This window comes from Toxotes jaculatrix, chromosome 11 (assembly GCF_017976425.1).
Source record: "Toxotes jaculatrix isolate fToxJac2 chromosome 11, fToxJac2.pri, whole genome shotgun sequence".
NCBI lineage: Eukaryota > Metazoa > Chordata > Actinopteri > Toxotidae > Toxotes > Toxotes jaculatrix.
In genome coordinates this window covers 474034-493262 of record NC_054404.1, presented here as the reverse complement: position 1 = coordinate 493262, position 19229 = coordinate 474034, and the positions used below count along the sequence as shown (strand labels likewise).

Below are 19229 nucleotides of genomic sequence, written 5' to 3'. Positions count from 1 at the left end.
GTCTCTGTGTGTGTGTGTGTGTGTGTGTGTGTGTGTGTCTGTCTCTGTGTGTGTGTGTCTGTCTGTGTGTGTGTGTGTGTGTGTGTGTGTGTGTGTGTGTGTGTGTCTGTCTGTGTGTGTGTCTGTGTGTGTGTGTGTCTGTCTCTGTGTGTGTCTGTGTGTGTGTGTGTGTGTGTGTAGGCTGGGGGGATTCTGACGGGTCTCCATCAGAGGGGGGGATGACATCTGATGCTCTTTTCATCTACGACTGGCTGAAACAGTGGCTGGATAAAACACCGCTTTACATCTGGGGACATTCTCTGGGGACAGGGTAAGACACACACACACACACAGACACACACACACACAGACACACACACACAGACACACACACACACACTTACAGTAAATACACCTGCACAGAAACAGCCTGTTTCAGCATCAGTGACGTTAAAGAGATTAAATTTGATTGTTTGTTGTTTGTTTTGCAGAGTTGCCACTAACCTGGTCAGACGGCTGTGTGACAGAGGTTCCCCACGCACGCACACAGACACACACACAGACACACACACAGACACACACACACACACGTGTCCACACTCAGCTGAAGCTCAGTTTTAACGTTCGGTTGTGTCCTCAGGCAGTCCTCCTGACGCTCTGATCTTAGAGTCTCCGTTCACCAACATCAGAGAGGAGGCCAAGAGCCACCCCTTCTCCATGGTAACACACACACACACGCGCGCACACACACACACGCACACACAGGCACACAGGCACACACACAGGTTGAAGTGTGTATTTAGGTGTGTATTTGATGAGTGTGTATCTCTCAGGTTTACAGATACCTGCCCGGCTTCGATTGGTTCTTCCTGGACGCCATCACAGCCAACAACATCCGCTTTGCCAGCGATGAAAAGTACGTGACCGTCAGCCTCAGCAGCAGTGACCTTTGACCTCCGAGCTTCAGTTTTAGATTCACAGATCCCAGACACAGGTTTCAGTAACCATGGAACAGCTTTCCACACTCACACAGCTGTTTCTGAGTCATATGAAGAACTTTGCTCTAAAACTTTGGTGAAACTTTTTCAGTATCTCGGGATGAGACGCACCGTGAGACGCAGCTCTGCAGACTCTGGACCGTTCGGTGATCAGAGAGCTGTCTCCATCTTTATCACAGCTGCTGACCTTTGACCTTTTCAGGCTCTTTGACTCTCGGTTACATAACAGCAACAGCAGTTTATCAGTAACCATGGTAACTGTGTTTAATGATGAGAACTCTGATGGTTGGTTAGCAGTTTTCTCAGAGCAGCACCTGGTGGACATCAGAGGAACTGCAGCTGATTGGTTGTCTCTCTGTGTCTCAGTGTGAATCACATCTCCTGCCCGGTGCTGATCCTCCACGCTGAGGACGACAGTGTGGTTCCTTTCCATCTGGGCAAAAAGGTTCGAATAACCAAACGAGCAGCGAAGCAACAACACAACATTTTTTTAGAGCAGTGGAATAAAGAGAGAAGCGACCTAACCCTCCTCTTCCTCTTCCTCCTCCGCCTGCAGCTCTACAACCTGGCCTCCCAGTCAAAGAGCCTCAGCGGTCACAAAGTTCAGTTCGTTCCCTTCCCCTCATCTCTGGCCTACAAGCACAAGTTCATCTACAGGAGCCCAGAGCTGCCAAACATCCTCAGGTACGGCAGCTACACAGCCACGACCACAGAAAGCTCAGGGAAGAAATGCAGCAGAGCTACAGTCCATCCCAGACTAAAACTCTGTCTGATGGAGATGTGAGCGAACCTGAAACGCCATCACTGATGGCGCCGTCCTCACGACCATGAGGTGGAAAAAAAACACGTAGATCAGAGAAAAACGCAGAGCTGCAGAGAAACTAGTTCAACAGAGTTTAACATCAGTGGGCGATCAGATCAGTGATGTCAGAGGTCAGTGATGCCAGCGGTCAGTGATGTCAGAGATCAGTGATGCCAGAGGTCAGTGATGTCAGAGATCAGTGATGCCAGAGGTCAGTGATGTCAGAGATCAGTGATGCCAGAGGTCAGTGATGTCAGAGGTCAGTGATGTCAGAGGTCAGTGATGCCAGAGGTCAGTGATGTCAGAGATCAGTGATGCCAGAGGTCAGTGATGTCAGAGATCAGTGATGCCAGAGGTCAGTGATGTCAGAGGTCAGTGATGTCAGAGGTCAGTGATGCCAGAGGTCAGTGATGTCAGAGATCAGTGATGCCAGAGGTCAGTGATGTCAGAGATCAGTGATGCCAGAGGTCAGTGATGTCAGAGGTCAGTGATGCCAGAGGTCAGTGATGCCAGAGGTCAGTGATGTCAGAGATCAGTGATGCCAGAGGTCAGTGATGTCAGAGATCAGTGATGCCAGAGGTCAGTGATGTCAGAGGTCAGTGATGTCAGAGGTCAGTGATGCCAGAGGTCAGTGATGCCAGAGGTCAGTGATGCCAGAGGTCAGTGATGTCAGGGCGGAGAATCGATCGACGATTCTCATCGTGTTTGTTTGGACGCTGATGCTCACACTAACATTCCTGTTTGTTTGTTTCAGTGATTTCCTCGGCACAGCTCATCCCATCGCACAGTGAAGACAACCAGGAGGACAATTCAGCCTGAGCACACACACACACACACACACACACACACACACACACACACACACACACACACACACACACACACACGTTACTGTTTGCTTTCAGTGTGACTGATGGGACTGAACGTCCCCACGTGAACTGAATACAAACACACATCATTCCTCTGTTTCCATTAGCATTCCACACACACAGACACATATGAACAGCGGCTTCACACAGGGTCCTGGTGATTGGTCCAGACGTTGGAGTGTGTTTATGTTGTGCAGAGTGGGGACGGGGACGGGGACAGGGACGGGGATCAAACCAAACCATGACGAACTGAGACGTGAAGCGAAAAATCTCTTGGTTTTTATCTTTTTAATCTTTCATCATCACAGCTCGACGCACTCGGAGCTGATTCTTCCGACCTGTGTGAGTCTCTGTGAGTCTCTCTGCGAGTCTCTGCGTGAGTCTCTGCGTGAGTCTCTGTGAGTCTCTCTGCGAGTCTCTGCGTGAGTCTCTGTGAGTCTCTCTATGAGTCTCTGAGTCTCTGAGTGTCTCTGCGTGAGTCTCTCTATGAGTCTCTCTATGAGTCTCTGAGTCTCTAAGTGTCTCTGCGTGAGTCTCTCTATGAGTCTCTGAGAGTCTCTGCGAGTCTCTGCGTGAGTCTCTCTGCGAGTCTCTGCGTGTCTATGAGTCTCTGAGTCTCTGAGTGTCTCTGCGTGAGTCTCTCTATGAGTCTCTGTGAGTCTCTCTGCGAGTCTCTGCGTGAGTCTCTGTGAGTCTCTCTATGAGTCTCTGAGTCTCTGAGTGTCTCTGCGTGAGTCTCTCTATGAGTCTCTGAGAGTCTCTGAGTGTCTCTGCGTGAGTCTCTCTATGAGTCTCTGAGAGTCTCTGCGAGTCTCTGCGTGAGTCTCTCTATGAGTCTCTGCGTGAGTCTCTGTGAGTCTCTCTATGAGTCTCTGAGAGTCTCTGAGTGTCTCTGCGTGAGTCTCTCTATGAGTCTCTGAGAGTCTCTGCGAGTCTCTGCGTGAGTCTCTCTATGAGTCTCTGAGAGTCTCTGCGTGAGTCTCTCTGAGTCTCTGAGAGTCTCTGAGTCTCTGTGTGAGTCTCTGCGAGTCTCAGCGTGAGTCGTCTTCTCACTGGTCCGGGTCCATCTGATCCTGTCTGAGGTTTCAGGGTCCGGTTTGTTTTTAAAAATCTCCTCTCAGTTTGAAGCCTGTTATGACTTGAATTATGAATTAAATATTCCTTGTTTTACATGGCTGTGCTTTGGTTGGACTCCATTACCCATAAGACACCTGTGAAGTCACGCTGACGCGTCTTGCTGCTTTCAAGTCATGTCAGCGTGACTGACGTCAGCATCAAAGGTCAAAGCAGACCAAACTAAATCTAATCATTCCTAACACATGATCGGATCGAAGTTTCAGGCAAACCAAACAGTTTTCAGGTTTTAGGCTCAGTTACAGGTGAAAGTCAACGGAAAATCACAAAGCAACGAATCTGCTCCTCACTGTGCTGAAAGTGATCTAACAAAGGTCAGAACATCGTAGCTCAGAAACATTACAGCTCCACTGAACATTTAGATGGAAACTTTTCATTTGTTCTTCCTGTGAAACACTGAAGGAACGTGAGTCTGAGAACGTCACGCTTCAAACACTGCACAGAGCCGAGAGTCACTGGGAAAGATGCTGCTTTTACCTGTACAGATGCAGCTGCTGTGAAGCTGGATCAGATGGTTACAGGAGAAACATCTGGACGCGACACCTCATCAGCTGTGGGACTCGAGTGGCCACTGACCTCTGACCTTCACATCAGAAGGTTGGACTCCTCCGATCTCGTGGGCGCACTGCGAGATGGTTTGCACCATGTTGGTCCGCTGTGGGATGGGACACAGAACGTGGACAGAACATGTTTGTTTATTTACCAGACACTGTCTGGTAAATAAACAAAAATAATTTATGGTCTGAAAAATTGGAAATCTTTAAATATCTAATCAGTCTTTAGACATTCTGAGATTTCAGAGGAAAAAGGAATAAAAGCAGAAGTTTGTTTGTTTGTTTGTTGTCCTTCCCTCTAAACAGAACCATGAACATAGAAATATGACTGAAGGTTGATCTGAGATGCTGCAGCTAAAACATCTGATCTTTAAATTACACAAACATCTTAAAACATTCTTTTACCTGTGAAAGTTTGTTGTTGTTTTTGGACTTTTAACTGGGTTCACACAAACAAACAAACACACACACACTCGTTTTATCTTTCAGGCTTCAGACAAACTGTTGAGACACAAAGCTTTTATTTATGTAAACTTTCCCCAGTGAAACCAGCTTATTAAACAGGTAAACAAACACCAGTCCGATGGATGTGACATCACTTCCGTCCAGGTGAAACTGCAGGAAGACGAAGATTCACCTGAAAAACGTTTTAGCAGCAGAGAAGCTCTAATCCAAGCAGCTGTCAGCTCTGATATTAGCTTCAGGAAGTGAGGAAACACAGGAAGGGGCGAGACAGGTGAGGAGGGGCGGGGTCACCGGTGAGGGGGCGGGCTCTCAGAGGAAGGCGTCGCACCACTCCCTCAGACACTGAGCGCAGGATCCGGCCTGGCGGGAGTTTGCTCCGCTGGCGTCTTTGAGCCACTCGGTGAACATCTCAGTGTCTTTCCTCAACAACAGGAACTGACCCAGGACCACGTAGGCCTGAGGACACACACAGAAGACCGCACAACAACAACACAACACGGACACACAACGAAAGCATGAAGGACACAGGACAAACTGACCTGAGAACAGATCTATCACAGAGATAAGGCTCATCAATATTAAATATGATTGATCCTGAAAACATCAGCGTTAAATAAAGTTCCGCTGAACCGGAAACTCCAGGCTGTGAGTGATGGAAACACGTTTTCAGTGTTGGTACCGTCAGACACAGGATTTACAGTTATTAAACCTGCGCATTAGTACGAGTAAAGACGGTGTTCTGATTTCTGAACGCGTGAAAGTCCAGGTGTGTTTTCATGAGCTGTGATAAACTCTGCGGCCTCTAGGGGGCGTGAGAGGAAAGCGTTTGAAATGAGCATCACGGTGTTAAACCGGTGGTTCACCTTATCGAAGCCCTGCTCCTCCAGCTTCTTCCCCAGACTCTCCCCGATACCCGACAGAGCCGTCACCGACTTGTCTCCCATCGGCTCTCCGACAAAGTCCCGGTGCTTCTGAGACGTGGTGGACATCCTGGACAATAAAATAAACCCATCAGAGAACACCACAAACACCATGAACCATGAATCAGCTGATCGGTGTTTGATAACAAACATCAGTGGGTGAACAGGTAATATTATAATTCCTTTTCTCCTGAGCAGCAGGGCAGGCTGGCGGTCTGTATGCCTGTACGAAGGAACTGTCACTATTTCCTGTTGGAAAAAAATCAGTTAAAAGACACAAACGACAACAAAGAGACAGAAAACATGGACAAACGTCGCAGCTGCATTTTGTCCTTCGACCTGAGGCCCCTGCGCTGGAAGGACGGGGCCCATTTCTCATGATCCATTAACGTCACTGTCAAATATCACTCCACATTTAAACCACATTCAGCTCAGACTCAGTTTTTCTTTGGGTCTGATTTTCTGGTTAAAGTATGAAGAGCCTGAGTCTCCCAGTGAAACCAGCTGCTCTTACTCTCATGGAATCAGACTACAGCCACGCAGGCTCCTGGCGGACTCTGGTGGTCCAAAGCAGTTGAGAAGTTTTTACCTGCTGGTCTGAACCGGCTGAAGGTGGACCCGGGTTCACGTGCAGGAGGATCAGGCGGACACAGACACAGACACAGACACACACACACACAGTTCAACACGAATCTGACAGACCAGCGTCAAACCGCAGCTTGTCCCTCACAGAGGAAACATGAAACCACAGGTAACAGTTACCTGAAGCGGCAGGAAGCGCTCTGACTCACCTGAGGCCAAACACACCTCAAACTGCACGAGGAGTCCCGCAAAAACAAACCACAACTTTTTTCAACTAGGGGCGTTTTATTCTGAAACCCGGAAACGCGAACGCCCTGAGCGTGACGTCAGCGCGCAGAGAGTCAGAGGTGGTTTGTGTTGAAGATGAGTCACTCGGTGGAAATTTAATCAGAAACAGACTCAGATCTTTCAGTCCCGCGGTCCCCTGCAGGCTCTCTCTCTGACCTCTGACACCGGGTCACGACCTGTTTTACTGAGGTGCTGTGGGACCCGACCCACGGTCTCAGAGCTCAGTCTGACCCAGTTACACAAAAATAGAATATACACACAAACGCACGGAACCAGGGTCGGTCAGGTTCAGTGTCCGAGCAACAAGTCCGACTGGGAAAGATCCACCGGGCCGGTCCTGCTCCGGACAGAGCCGATCCTGCTCCGGACAGAGCCGATCCTGCTGCGGACAGAGCCGGCCCTGCTCCGGACAGAGCCGGCCCTGCTGCGGACAGAGCCGATCCTGCTCCGGACAGAGCCGGCCCTGCTGCGGACAGAGCCGATCCTGCTCCGGACAGAGCCGATCCTGCTCCGGACAGAGCCGGCCCTGCTCCGGACAGAGCCGGCCCTGCTGCGGACAGAGCCGATCCTGCTCCGGACAGAGCCGGCCCTGCTCCGGACAGGATCCAGAGAGGATTTAGTTCTGCTCAGTACAGCTCAGGCGGTTCCACGGAGCAGGCTCCTCAGGCTGATTCTGATGGACTCAGGATCAGGACAGGGAAGAATCACACGAAGCTCTTTATTAAACAGCTGATTAAATAAACTTTAGAAGAATTCAAAGAGCAGACTTTTTAAAAAGCCAGTCACAGAGATGCTGGGGGGTGAAGGTGTGATGGGGAGTGTGACTTCACCCTGAACTTTCACAACCACCTGCTGCTCTGGGTTTTTCAGAGGCAGCAGCAGATGTAACGGACCTGCAGAAACCGGATCAGTCCAGCACGGATGACTAACACCTGAACCTGAGCACAGCTGGATCCATCTGATAGGACGATCAGACCGGTCACATGACCCACGAGCCGACGGAGACCAGGTCCTGATGCGTTCATCTGCGGTTGGCTGGTCTTTGGTGGCCGTCAGTGTGTTGGACGGCACATACGTGTTTGAGTGAAGGACTCTGAGGTTGGATGAGACCAGACTCGTGTCCAGTCCAATCAGCTGTCTCAGTCCTGAATCTTTGACCTGAGTAAATCCACGAGGACTCTGTTTTAAAAAACACTAAAGTACACATATGAAATTCAGGTCCAGTCTCCAGGGCTGTGTTCTGGACTCTCAAAGACTGAGACAGAGACAGACGGACCAGAGACAGCCAGCGGTGGAGAGGAGGTTCACCTGCAGCTGTCAGTGTAGGGACTGGAGGAGCTCACCATGAGTCTGGGATCTTCAGGAAGTCCAGGAGCTTTACATGCTCCAGGATATTACATACATTCAGCATCTTTTCAAAATTAAAGTCTTCAGTGTCTCCTCAGGGATTCCATGTAATGGAAGGTGGCTCCCAGGGCCCAACTGGTTTTCACCTGGTTGATCATCCTCGCCAGCTGCACACGCACACACGCACACACACACACCCACACACACGCACACGCACACACTCAGTGAGCTTCCATCACTTCAGAGGACATTACACTGACTCACATTAACTTCCTGGACACTAACCTTAACCTTAACCTTAAACCAAGTCTTCACCTTAAAGTTTGATGATGTGACGATGTGGTCATGTGACCTCCTCTGACTCAGACTGACAGGGTCAGGTGATTAAAAGACTGTCTGTCCAGATTCTCGTCTCGACTGTGGAAGTCCTCACCTTGAACTGTTTGTGTGGAGGGAATCCAAGCTCCTGCAGCAGCACTGAGATGTAGACCAGGTCCAGACAGAGGAATGGACTCTGCAGAGGACGAACGGACAGACCGCCACACACTGCAGCAGCACAACAGGGAAGAAACGGGATGACAGCAGGTATGACACATAAGAGCAGAGAGCGAGACGACGCCCATCTCCTCTCTGAAGCATATGGTTGTTATAGAAACTGTCTGTCGATGTGTGAGAGTCAGAACAGGTGTAAAGATGCTGGAGAGAAAGCTGCAGTTCAGAGGATCCACAGCCAGGTGGTGCCGTCTCACCTCTCTTAGCTGCGTCGATGTAATCGGACACTGTAATGGTTCCTCCCTCCTTCTCCTCTGGACACAGAAAACACAAAACAGACCCCAGATCAGACTCAGTGAGAGAGATCAGCAGCAAACTACAACACCTTCAGTGTTAAACTGCTGCAAACGGCTCTCCTGCTGCCGACTGACACATCTGGACAGGTGTTTGATAAATGCACCTGGCTGCAGATGACTCTGGAACAGCTGAGATTTTTCAGGTTATATCTCATACAACCTACAGGTGAACAGCTTCCTCTGACACCTGCGATGCTCCACCTCCACCTCAGCCTCCACCTCAGCCTCCACCTCTGCCTCCGCCTCAGCCTCCACCTCAGCCTCCACCTCAGCCTCCACCTCTGCCTCAGCCTCCACCTCAGCCTCCACCTCAGCCTCCACCTCAGCCTCCACCTCTGCCTCCACCTCAGCCTCAGCCTCCACCTCTGCCTCCACCTCTGCCTCAGCCTCCACCTCAGCCTCCACCTCAGCCTCCACCTCAGCCTCAGCCTCCACCTCAGCCTCCACCTCCACCTCTGCCTCAGCCTCAGCCTCCACCTCTGCCTCAGCCTCCACCTCAGCCTCCACCTCAGCCTCTGCCTCAGCCTCTGCCTCCACCTATGCCTCCACCTCTGCCTGAACATCGTTCCCTTCAGGATCAGACTCAGAGAAGCTGAGGATTTCCTGTTTGATTAAAACTGACGATAAATGTGAAAAATATTTGAGGTGTAACTCGTCTGACAGATGAGATGTGATAGAACTGTAATCACAGGCTGTGATCATAAATAACTTGTGATAGCTGACATGGATGACAGATAATTGATCTGTGATCTGAGTGAGATGATGAGTGCGATGTTTTAACCTGACTGTGTTTCTGTGTGTTTATTTCACTTCCACAGCTGAGAGCTCCTCGCACGTTAAACCTCGGCTGTTCGTATGTTGTGCTCAGATGTTTTCAGGTTTTTAGGGAGTGTAAAGAATAAAACTGTTCCTTCGCCAAGTTCGTTTTCATTCGTGATAGCTTCGTACCGATGACGCCGAGGTCCACGGCTCGGTCGTAGTAGTAGGAGAAGGCGTAGAAGTCCATGTCCGCAGCTTCAGACGCCTTCATCACCTTCCTGTACAGAACTTTCTCCACTTTGGTCAGACACGCCTCGTAAACCTGCTCCCCTGAAACACACACAGCTACAAGGTTCCTACGCGCTCCGGCTGCATGACGAGTGACCAATCAAATCACTGTGTGGACCTTACCCGCCTTCTGTCCCTTCACGGTGTACACAATGTCAGCGTGCTCCCACCTGCCTGAGTACTCCGGAGCAAGGCAGGGGCTGACCAGCTCAGTGCTGCCCCCTACTGCACACACACACACACACAGAAGCAGCAGAGTGATCAGGAGCACAGAGAAACACTGTGATAATCCTGTGGGGTCAGAGTCAGCTTCACACTTACTGAGGTTTCTAAGACAGTTTCCACAAATCAAAGAGTCTGAGCTTCAGCAAAGGGACTGAACTGAAAGCAGTCTGTGACATTCTGTCCACGTCCTGTACATACAGACAGAGATCCAGACAGCAGAGTGGATCTGTGCCGCAGCTTCTTACAGGAGCTAAATCTCAGCAACAGCTGGCAGGCAAGGAATTAATCTTGCTGTGTGTTATTAAAAGATTAGATAATGGCTTATTTATCTGGCAGGAGGGGGAGGGAAGGAGCGTATAAAAGGCAGAGACGAGCGCAAACTGAAAAACAAGAAAAGAAAATGAAAAAATGAGGGTTGTGTACGTACGGGGCGGAGAGTCCACGCCTCCTAAGACGGCGAGTCGAGCCGACATCAGACCCAGACCCAGATAACTGCAGAGCGAGGAGAGATTTACTGATTCAAAGGATATCTAGGATCCTCTAACCCTGAGCCAGCGCAAATGAGTAATCCATTAACTGATGAGTCAGGCAACAGAAACGTCAGCGGCAACTCTGACTCTGAGCAACTGAACTTTTCACTTTCATTTTTTAGAAGAAAAATTCCATTAATTACAGAAGTCACAGCATCTGAGTGGATGTTCACTGATTCAGTATGAAGGAAGGTTCTTTATCATCATTCATCTTTTTCTATTTCTGAACTGTTTCACATCTGTGCCACAGAAAATCTTTGCTGCAGGCAGAGACGTTCAGAAGCCTCCTGATACTGTGCAGAGTCCTCAGAGTGTGTACCTGTGACTGTAGACAGTGTGTGTGTTGTTGAACATCTGGAAGGACCTGATGTCGTCGACAGGTGAGGTCTGGATGGTTTTCTGCACAGAAAACAGAGACATTACAGTTCAGACTCACAGTCACAACATGAATACAACGAGTTTCTGCTCCAGAGGTCACATCTGAGTCCCTGTGGTCCTGTCCTGTCCACCACAGCTGTGCCTGAGTCACTGAGGCCACTGAGGTCCTCTACAAGTTTCTGAGGTAATGTGCAAGTCTCTGAGGTACTGTGCGAGTCTCTGAGGTACTGTGCGAGTCTCTCTGAGGTACTGTGCGAGTCTCTCTGAGGTACTGTGTGAGTCTCTGAGGTACTGTGCAAGTCTCTGAGGTACTGTGCGAGTCTCTCTGAGGTACTGTGCGAGTCTCTCTGAGGTACTGTGCGAGTCTCTCAGGTACTGTGCGAGTCTCTGAGGTACTGTGCGAGTCTCTCTGAGGTACTGTGCGAGTCTCTGAGGTACTGTGTGAGTCTCTGAGGTACTGTGTGAGTCTCTGAGGTCCTCTACAAGTCTCTGAGGTACTGTGTGAGTCTCTGTGGTACTGTGTGAGTCTCTGAGGTCCTCTACAAGTCTCTGAGGTACTGTGTGAGTCTCTGTGGTACTGTGCGAGTCTCTGAGGTACTGTGCGAGTCTCTGAGGTACTGTGCGAGTCTCTCTAAGGTACTGTGCGAGTCTCTGAGGTACTGTGTGAGTCTCTGAGGTCCTCTACAAGTCTCTGAGGTACTGTGTGAGTCTCTGTGGTACTGTGTGAGTCTCTGAGGTCCTCTACAAGTCTCTGAGGTACTGTGTGAGTCTCTGTGGTACTGTGCGAGTCTCTGAGGTACTGTGCGAGTCTCTGAGGTACTGTGCGAGTCTCTCTGAGGTACTGTGCGAGTCTCTGAGGTACTGTGTGAGTCTCTGAGGTACTGTGCGAGTCTCTGAGGTACTGTGTGAGTCTCTGAGGTCCTCTACAAGTCTCTGAGGTACTGTGTGAGTCTCTGTGGTACTGTGTGAGTCTCTGAGGTCCTCTACAAGTCTCTGAGGTACTGTGTGAGTCTCTGTGGTACTGTGTGAGCCTCTGAGGTACTGTGCGAGTCTCTGACATCATACATGACCTACAAAGCTGTTACCCCTCCACTGTCTCTGTCTAATAAAGACATAAAATGACATTAAACTCGGACAGAAACTGATAAACATGATCTGATTCACAGGGAGAGGACGAAGATCTTTGTGGAAAGCCAGTGAACTGATGACGTGGTGAACTCCTCTGCAATCCCTCGTGTACGAAGCCTGACCTAGATAAGAAACCAGAGCCCCCCCCCCCCCCCCCCCCCACACACACACACACTACCACCACCATACCCCCTTACTCTCTTTTCTCCCTTTCTCCACCCTCCTCCCTCCCCCCTCCTGATGTGAGGGTGTTTATTTGGGATTAGCGTGGCATTTACAGATTAAAGCCTCTAAAATGGAGCTACACTGGTAGTTTGACTGGAGAGAGAGAAAGATCTTCCTCTCTGAGTCTACCTCGCTCCACCAGCCTTAGTCCACCGTCCCACCCCCCTCCTCCATCTGTTGGTGTTGTCTGTGGCGGTCCTCACCTCGTCCTGAGGACTGAAGGTGATCTGAGTGGATCCACCACCCAAATCCAACATCCCCACTGTGGGAGCGTCTGCACTGTGAAGACCACCTGAACACACACACACACACACACACACACAAATTTCATAAATCAGGAAGAGAAGTCTGTGGCTTCGTGTTTTCAGGTGTGTGTGTGTTTGTGTGTGTGTGTGTGTGTGTGTGTGTGTGTGTGTGTGTGTGTGTTTGTGTGTGTGTGTTTGTGTGTGTGTGTGTGTGTTTGTGTGTGTGTGTGTGTGTGTGTGTGTGTCTGTGTGTGTGTGTGTGTCTGTGTGTGTGTGTGGACGTTCTCACCGGTCAGGAAGTTGACGGTGATCCATGCAGAAATCCCTGAACAGAGAAAATGGAAATGTTAAATTATTTATCTGAACCACATTTTATCACAATCCATCCAATGGATGCTGAGATATTCATTCATCCATTCATCCATTCATTCAGATATTCAAAGTGTGGCTAAAAGAATAAAGCAGCGCTGCACAGTGGCAGAGCGCCTCCACTGACACCTGGAGATTATTACACTTTTATCAAACTGAACAGTAAACACATTACGCTGCTGCTTTATTAGCCATGAAAAACATTTCATGACCAAAATGTCACGTTGTGATTTAACCAGAAAATCTCCTGAATGGATCCAACGTTCGAAGGAAATGAGTTTGAGGAGCGACTGACTGCTGAGCAGTCCAGGTGCACCCCGCCCCTCACAGGTAGGCGGCTGGGATGGGCTGCACCTCCCTGTGTCCAGCTCCTGTGCGCTGACATACAGAGCAGCGCTTCCATGAAGCAGTTTAAACATCAATTGTCAAAAATAAAGATCTACAGAGCGATATGTTCTGAGCTCACGGACGATCTGCTTATTCAGGTCAACTCAAAGACAACATTAGTGTCTGTGGCAGAATATTTGCACTCAGCTGCATGCATTAGTGCCTTTTACCAGCGACCTCTGACCTCCTCCACATGCAGGAGTGGATGATTAAAGAGCTTGATAGAAACTGTATCATAGGAGCTTTACCATAAAACTCTTAGTCAGAGACGCTAAGAAGCAATTTTCAAACAAAACAAACATGGACGGTGAGAGACTCGGCTTTAGGTCGAGGGCTAAACACCGGCACTTAGCACCCGTCCGCCCCCAGTAACCACTCAGAGAGCAGAGATCTGCATTAACAATAAGTCGCTTCCATTCAGGACGCTCAGAGGGTAATCTCAGCCAGCGCTAAGCATCCAGGCCAAGAACGGCAAAATATCTGAGCGATAATAAGGCTGATGGAATCCGGTTAGACTTCTGAAAGGACCGTTCAGCGCTCGCTCGGGATGAGGAGGAATCTGTCCATTAGTGGCTCGTCCACGGAGGAAAAGTGGACCAGGATGAGAAGTTAATTCGGTAATCATTAAAAGACATTTCTGGTTGAGTGGAGTAACGAGCTGATCCCACTCAGAGAGAAGGAGAAAACATTTCAGCCTCAGAAATGAACAGGAGGGGGGGTTTAATCGGCCTCCCTCTCTCCCTCTTCAAGATTAAGTGGGACATTATCCCACATGGACATAATTGCAACTACTTTAAAAGGATTGGATTATATGTAGGCGAGCTTCATGTCCATACACAGCGAACATTTACAACACAGAACCTACATGTGATCCCTGTCTATGTACAGTATCTATATCCAGCAACAGTGGTGTTAGTGCAGCAGGGTTCACTGAGATGGCAGAGGACCAGCAGGTCACCGCAGGGCCAAAGCTGGGACCCAGCACCCAGGAGGACGGACGCCTGGTAAGGGCCCTCTCACATCTGGAGCAGAGAGCTTCACATCTGGATCCAGGAGGGACGATAGGACTCATAAATCTACAGGTTCCTCTGAGGAACCTCCAGCTGAATTCATGAAACATTTCCGGAGTTTTCCGCAGAGGAAACTCGTCCTCTGGGATCTGTTGGAGTTTCTCGTACAGTTTCATTTGGTTCTGGACACAGTGAAAATCCATGCTCTCACATACTGATGCAGAGTGCGTTACCACGGTTACCAGTGTCAGAAAACACTGACAATCTTTATACAGATTCCTCAGTTTTTGTTTTTTAAGAACTCTGACCCAGATGCACTGGGTTCTGAAAGTGGGTTCCACTGGATCTGGATCCATTAAGCTCGCGGTCCGATGAATCTCTCTCTGCAGCTGAGTGACACACAGTTGTATGTAAATGCTGGTGAATCAGATCCTGGTTCATGTTTGACTCTATTGTCTTCTGAGCCACACGAGGACGTTTGTCTCCTGTTCCATCTCATTTCTAATCCTCCATATTGGCGGTTTTCGTTGGGGAAATCAAAGTGGGACCTCTGAGGTTTATGTGCAGTGAAAAACAAGGAGGAGAAACAGGATCTGCTCAGTGTTCATCAGCTGACCTGCATCACAGATTACACGAATGAAACGATGAGGACATGTAGAGACAAACAAAGTCTCTGTAATCTAACAAACTGATAAAGAGATGAGGACCGTGCTCAGGGTGGGACCTCATGAGAGGTCACCAGTCCGTCACAAATCACTGTCCACACAACACTGGTAAAGGACCATTCAGGTGTTTTGATGGTGGTTTAGCCACAACACATAAAGACTGTTTCCACCAACCTGCACAGATTTTTTTTTTTAATGTGGAGGGAGCAGAAACTTCACGGCTCAGTAACAAACAGGAGACTGAATCCAGGAGAACGTGTTCCTGTTCCACAACAAACATGGACGACAACCAGCAGCGTGTCGCCCTGGGCGACCGTGGAGACACACAGGTGACTTCATCGGTCGCCAACGTCAGCCGCAGATATAAAACGCATTTAAAATTCTTTACGAGAAGAACTAAAGATCAGAGTCTGTACACATGACACAGACCAGCTGACCCAGACCAGAACAGACCAGCTGACCCAGACCGGAACAGACCAGCTGACCCAAACCGGAACAGACCAGCTGACCCAAACCGGAACAGACCAGCTGACCCAGACCGGAACAGACCAGCTGACCCAGACCGGAACAGACCAGCTGACCCAGACCGGAACAGACCAGCTGACCCAGACCGGAACAGACCTGATCCACCTAAAGTCATGTTACCTTCGTCAGTGCCGTCCATGATGGACACGCTGTCGTCTCTGGACAGGAAGGGGGACTGCAGAAACAGCGCCCTCACCTGCACACAAAGAGAAACAACGTGTTGACAATGAAATCTGACCTCCTTTACTATCACTAATTTCCACAGTAAATGTTTTATAGCGATCGAATGCTGGACACTGTAAAAAATATCCTGCGTCACTTCAGTCACTTTATGTGTTTACTTATGTTCTAAGGAGAGAGACGAGTCAGTGTGGCTGAGCTTTTAAACTCAAAACATCCAGCTTCAGTTTGGCTGTTCCATGAATCAATGAAGTAACAGCTCATGAGTCCTGAATGTTCGGAGAAAGAAGAAAGAACAGGAGAGGAACTGGAACTACTGGAAACCAGTCTGAGCTTTGATCCCAGTCTGATCCCAGTTTGAAACAGGAGGAACTGAACTGCAGAGAAACAGCTGCTGAGTTTAAACAGTGACACTGATCCTAAAGTGTGAGTTAACACAGTGTTAGTGGGGTGTGTTGTTATTGGCTCCACAGCTGTTATCATCAGTGAACCATTCATTGCTCAGTGTCACTTACTCCAGTTTCCCTGTAACACACGAGGTGCTGTGTTATTATATTCTAATATGACAATATTTCTATATTATATTTAATAATCACTGACCCCCCCCCTGCCCCCCCCCTCTGTAATCAGCTCTGTGTTTGAATCAGGACCAGTCTGATAATAAGAGCAAAGCTTTAGATTAAATCACATTTTGGCTGACCACTCTGGTCCTGTTATTACTGATTACTTAAAAGCTTTAATAGACTTTTTCTTTTTTGGCTCTGACATCCTGACCACGATGATGATGATGATGATGATGAGGAGGAGGAGGAGGAGGAGGGGCTGTGTGGGGATGAAGAGGTATTAGCTTCCTGTGAGGATATTAGCTGAAGTAATTCACTTGCATAATGGAGACGAGCTGTGATCCTGCCGTCAGAGGATGTCAGGAGATTACTGACCTGACCTGTCGATCAGGTGTTTGATTACCTGATCACATGTATTCAAAGGATCATTGTTGTCTCGTGTTATCGAGGTTAAAGTTATTTATCTGTTTTCCAGTTAAAACATTTGAAATGTGTTTCTTCCCAAAGTGTAGAGGAAAAAGCTTCACACATGTGAGGGACGCAACTAAACACAGACTGAAACAGTGCGGTGTGTGTGTGTGTGTCTCACCCTGTCCAGCAGGTGGTTGGCCTTCTCTCCAGGCAGCAGGCGGAGACCAGCTGTGGCCTTCAGGACCACTGGGGTGGTGTCCCAGACGGAGGGGGGAACGGTGGACTTCGCCACCTCCAACAGCTCCATGATCCCTGAAGTACACTGGACGGGGATGGGGGAGGGGGGTGGACACAAAAGCCTCCGTTTGATTTAGTTTAGGGGTAAAGAATCATTCTTTGCCTTAAATACCATACACAGCAGCAGCTGTACCTTCCCTGGATCCTCGGCGTACGCAGACAGTCCGGGTTTGATGGCTCTGAACGTCTCGTGGGCCAGTTTGGGAGCTTCTGCAGAAAAGAATCACAAAGGTGAAAACAGTAAAGTTTGGCTTCAACAAAGCTGCAGGTTTAGCATGAACAGTGGGTTAAATGATCATGAAGTCGGTGTCCACTTGTCTAAAATGATCAAATAAAGGCAATAAGTCCTGATGCCTGGTTTAATGTCACTGATCTGATCCTGGAGCTGTGCCTACATCTGAGCTGTCATTAAGCTCTTAATGACAATCCCAGTCTGTATAACTAACAGGTGCTACCATTAGTCCGGTCGCTGCTGCTGCTAACAAAGGAGCCAAAACAGCACTCAGCCTGTGTGATTTAGCTTAGAGGCTAAATGCGATAACGAAGGCATTTGGCCGAGCTCCGCAGGAAACTTTCTCTAAGCCTAATAAACCAAAAACCTCTCAAACGCTCTAATGAGTTTGTGTCCATTTTGACTCTGCCAGCAGCTCCAGGACTTAGAGGCTGAAAGCTCCTCTTGTCTGCTGGATTCACATCTGGTAATTAATGTTTTGGTCCAACGTGTGGATTTTAAATACACTAAAAGTAATTCAGAGAAGTCTGCTTTATAAACCTTTACAGTTTAATCTGAAAGGATCCATACGAATCCATTTAGCTTCGACTATAGAGACTTAACATCCAAAGCCTCTATGGTCCAGGCTGAATTCAGTTTAGTATCTGATGATTCGGTTTTCTCCTGGGTTCTACTGTTCTCCACTGCATTTCAAACAACAGTTTCAGACCCAATGAGATTCAGTTTAGAAGCTAGAACCAAAAAATTTGGGCCTTTTTGCTCAAAAAATTATTAAAACAATCGATTATTAAAACAGTTATCAATTATTTTCCTTTTGTCAATCAACGACTGCTGCAGCTCAAGACTAAGTTAAAGTTATTGTTTAGCTTTGTAGGACAGTGTATAAGCTCCATGATTTTTGTCCTTCACTGTACCTTGGTTCTCTATCTGGAACTTGAAGATGTGGACTCTGGTCCCAGTGCTCCCAGCATCAAACATGATGCCATACCGGAAGCTCAGTCCAGCAGCAGAGGCCGGCCTATGGTCTCCGATCTGGTCCGAACCAGGCCGGCGGTGAGCAGGTAGTCTGTAGGTTTCGGGCTTTGAGACGGTGTAGTGACGCTTCACAAACATCAGGTAGGCGAGCAGGCAGCCCACAAAGAGGAAGACTCCGGCCAGCTTTGGTCTCTTCATCGCGACTCATTCTGTGTGGAGCTCCAAGAGCTGCAGCCTGAGAGTCTGAGGCAAAATCTGTTTTAGAAAATCCTTCAATATTCACATTAAACAGGACACTCTGCTCCACACTGCAGCCTTCCAGCAGGCGTGAGTCCTGTAAACAGATGCACACATCCAACACAAGTCTTAGATGTGTAAGCAAACCAGCATTAAATTGATGGATATTTAAATGGAGTTTGGTATGGAATGAAACTCGCTGCTGATTTCTGAGGATCCCGCTATCACTTAAACATATTCATATACCCACATACTTCTTATTTCCAATGGTTAGTTAAAGCAAGGCTAGTTACAGTTAGAGACTAGTTACTGGTTACAGCGAGTAAGAAGCCTAGTAATCGCAAGGAAAAGCTTTTGTATGTACGTGCAACCTGACGTTAAATTGTCAGATCTCTGAATGGAGTTTGGTGTGTATTCATGGTACTTTCTCGAAGTTGCGGGCAGCTGCTATGACTGCAATCGGATGTACGTATACAAATCAAATATCCACTAGATATCACGATATGGGGAATAACAGTACAATGGCTGTTCGTTAAGAGAATGATTGTATGTGTTTAACAGATGCTAACAATTAGCTGAAATCTGAAAGAGGCAACAAGTTAGCCGGTTAGCATGAAGTTGTTAAACTAGCAGCAGGCTAACCGTGTCCCGCCGGTCAGACAGAACTTCTCTGTTACACAACAAACAGCAAAACGTGTGTTAACGCACCGAGCAGAACCCGTCAGCGGCTGCTCCGTTAATTCAACTCTTCATTCACTTTTCTCCTCATTCTGCTCTCTGATCTGACTCCGCTGCCACAACACCGCGCCGTCTG

At 48.6% G+C, this 19229-nt stretch overlaps 3 protein-coding genes across 11 annotated transcripts in view; 1 reads left to right on the top strand and 2 right to left on the bottom strand.

The window, feature by feature from the left end:
• The window catches only part of abhd12 (abhydrolase domain containing 12, lysophospholipase), a 12995-nt gene extending 9911 nt beyond the window's left edge, over positions 1-3084 (top strand). For 2 of the 5 annotated variants that reach the window (XM_041049659.1, XM_041049662.1), the window contains exons 8-15: positions 181-310; positions 471-508; positions 620-699; positions 813-895; positions 1344-1422; positions 1534-1661; positions 2534-2599; positions 2632-3084. In XM_041049659.1, coding sequence (XP_040905593.1) covers positions 181-310; positions 471-508; positions 620-699; positions 813-895; positions 1344-1422; positions 1534-1661; positions 2534-2570 — 575 coding nt within the window. In that variant the 3' untranslated portion in view covers positions 2571-2599; positions 2632-3084. The other 3 variants (XM_041049663.1, XM_041049660.1, XM_041049661.1) reach the window with 3 other exon arrangements.
• LOC121189500 (barrier-to-autointegration factor-like) lies at positions 1204-8703 on the bottom strand. 5 transcript variants are annotated; one of them, XR_005894897.1, is made up of 4 exons: positions 5665-6289; positions 4974-5257; positions 4260-4437; positions 1204-1410 (listed from the first exon to the last, which is right to left on the bottom strand). XR_005894897.1 is itself a non-coding variant. In XM_041049672.1 (4 exons), the coding sequence occupies exons 3-4, from the start codon at positions 5788-5790 to the stop codon at positions 5111-5113; spliced, it is 273 nt and encodes a 90-aa protein (XP_040905606.1). In that variant the 5' UTR covers position 5791; positions 8372-8484; positions 8688-8703; the 3' UTR covers positions 4458-5110. The 5 variants fall into 5 exon arrangements, 4 of the variants coding, with proteins under 4 accessions (XP_040905606.1, XP_040905605.1, XP_040905603.1 ...); XM_041049672.1 differs by lacking the exons at positions 1204-1410; positions 4260-4437 and adding exons at positions 8372-8484; positions 8688-8703 and having other exon boundaries at positions 4458-5257; positions 5665-5791; XM_041049671.1 differs by lacking the exons at positions 1204-1410; positions 4260-4437 and adding exons at positions 6311-6327; positions 6513-6576 and having other exon boundaries at positions 4458-5257; positions 5665-5791.
• Positions 7286-19229, bottom strand: entpd6 (ectonucleoside triphosphate diphosphohydrolase 6). The gene is made up of 14 exons (XM_041049658.1): positions 19124-19229; positions 18118-18512; positions 17105-17181; positions 16853-16996; positions 15641-15716; positions 12854-12889; positions 12523-12611; positions 10908-10987; positions 10486-10550; positions 9957-10058; positions 9735-9875; positions 8688-8744; positions 8372-8484; positions 7286-8105 (listed from the first exon to the last, which is right to left on the bottom strand). The coding sequence occupies exons 2-14, from the start codon at positions 18374-18376 to the stop codon at positions 8022-8024; spliced, it is 1323 nt and encodes a 440-aa protein (XP_040905592.1). The 5' UTR covers positions 18377-18512; positions 19124-19229; the 3' UTR covers positions 7286-8021.

Bases quoted from the DNA above. Each gene is read 5' to 3' on its own strand.
- entpd6 (XM_041049658.1), bottom strand. From the start codon at position 18,376: ATGAAGAGACCAAAGCTGGCCGGAGTCTTCCTCTTTGTGGGCTGCCTG. The intron at 10,988-12,522 runs GTGAGGACCGCC...TTTTCTGTGCAG, and splicing joins CCTTCAGTCCTCAGGACGAG to AAAACCATCCAGACCTCACC. The intron at 9,876-9,956 runs GTAAGGTCCACA...TGTGTGTTTCAG, and splicing joins CGTGAAGGGACAGAAGGCGG to GGGAGCAGGTTTACGAGGCG.
- LOC121189500 (XM_041049669.1), bottom strand. From the start codon at position 5,874: ATGTTTGTTATCAAACACCGATCAGCTGATTCATGGTTCATGGTGTTT. The intron at 5,258-5,664 runs GTGAACCACCGG...GTGTGTCCTCAG, and splicing joins AGGAGCAGGGCTTCGATAAG to GCCTACGTGGTCCTGGGTCA.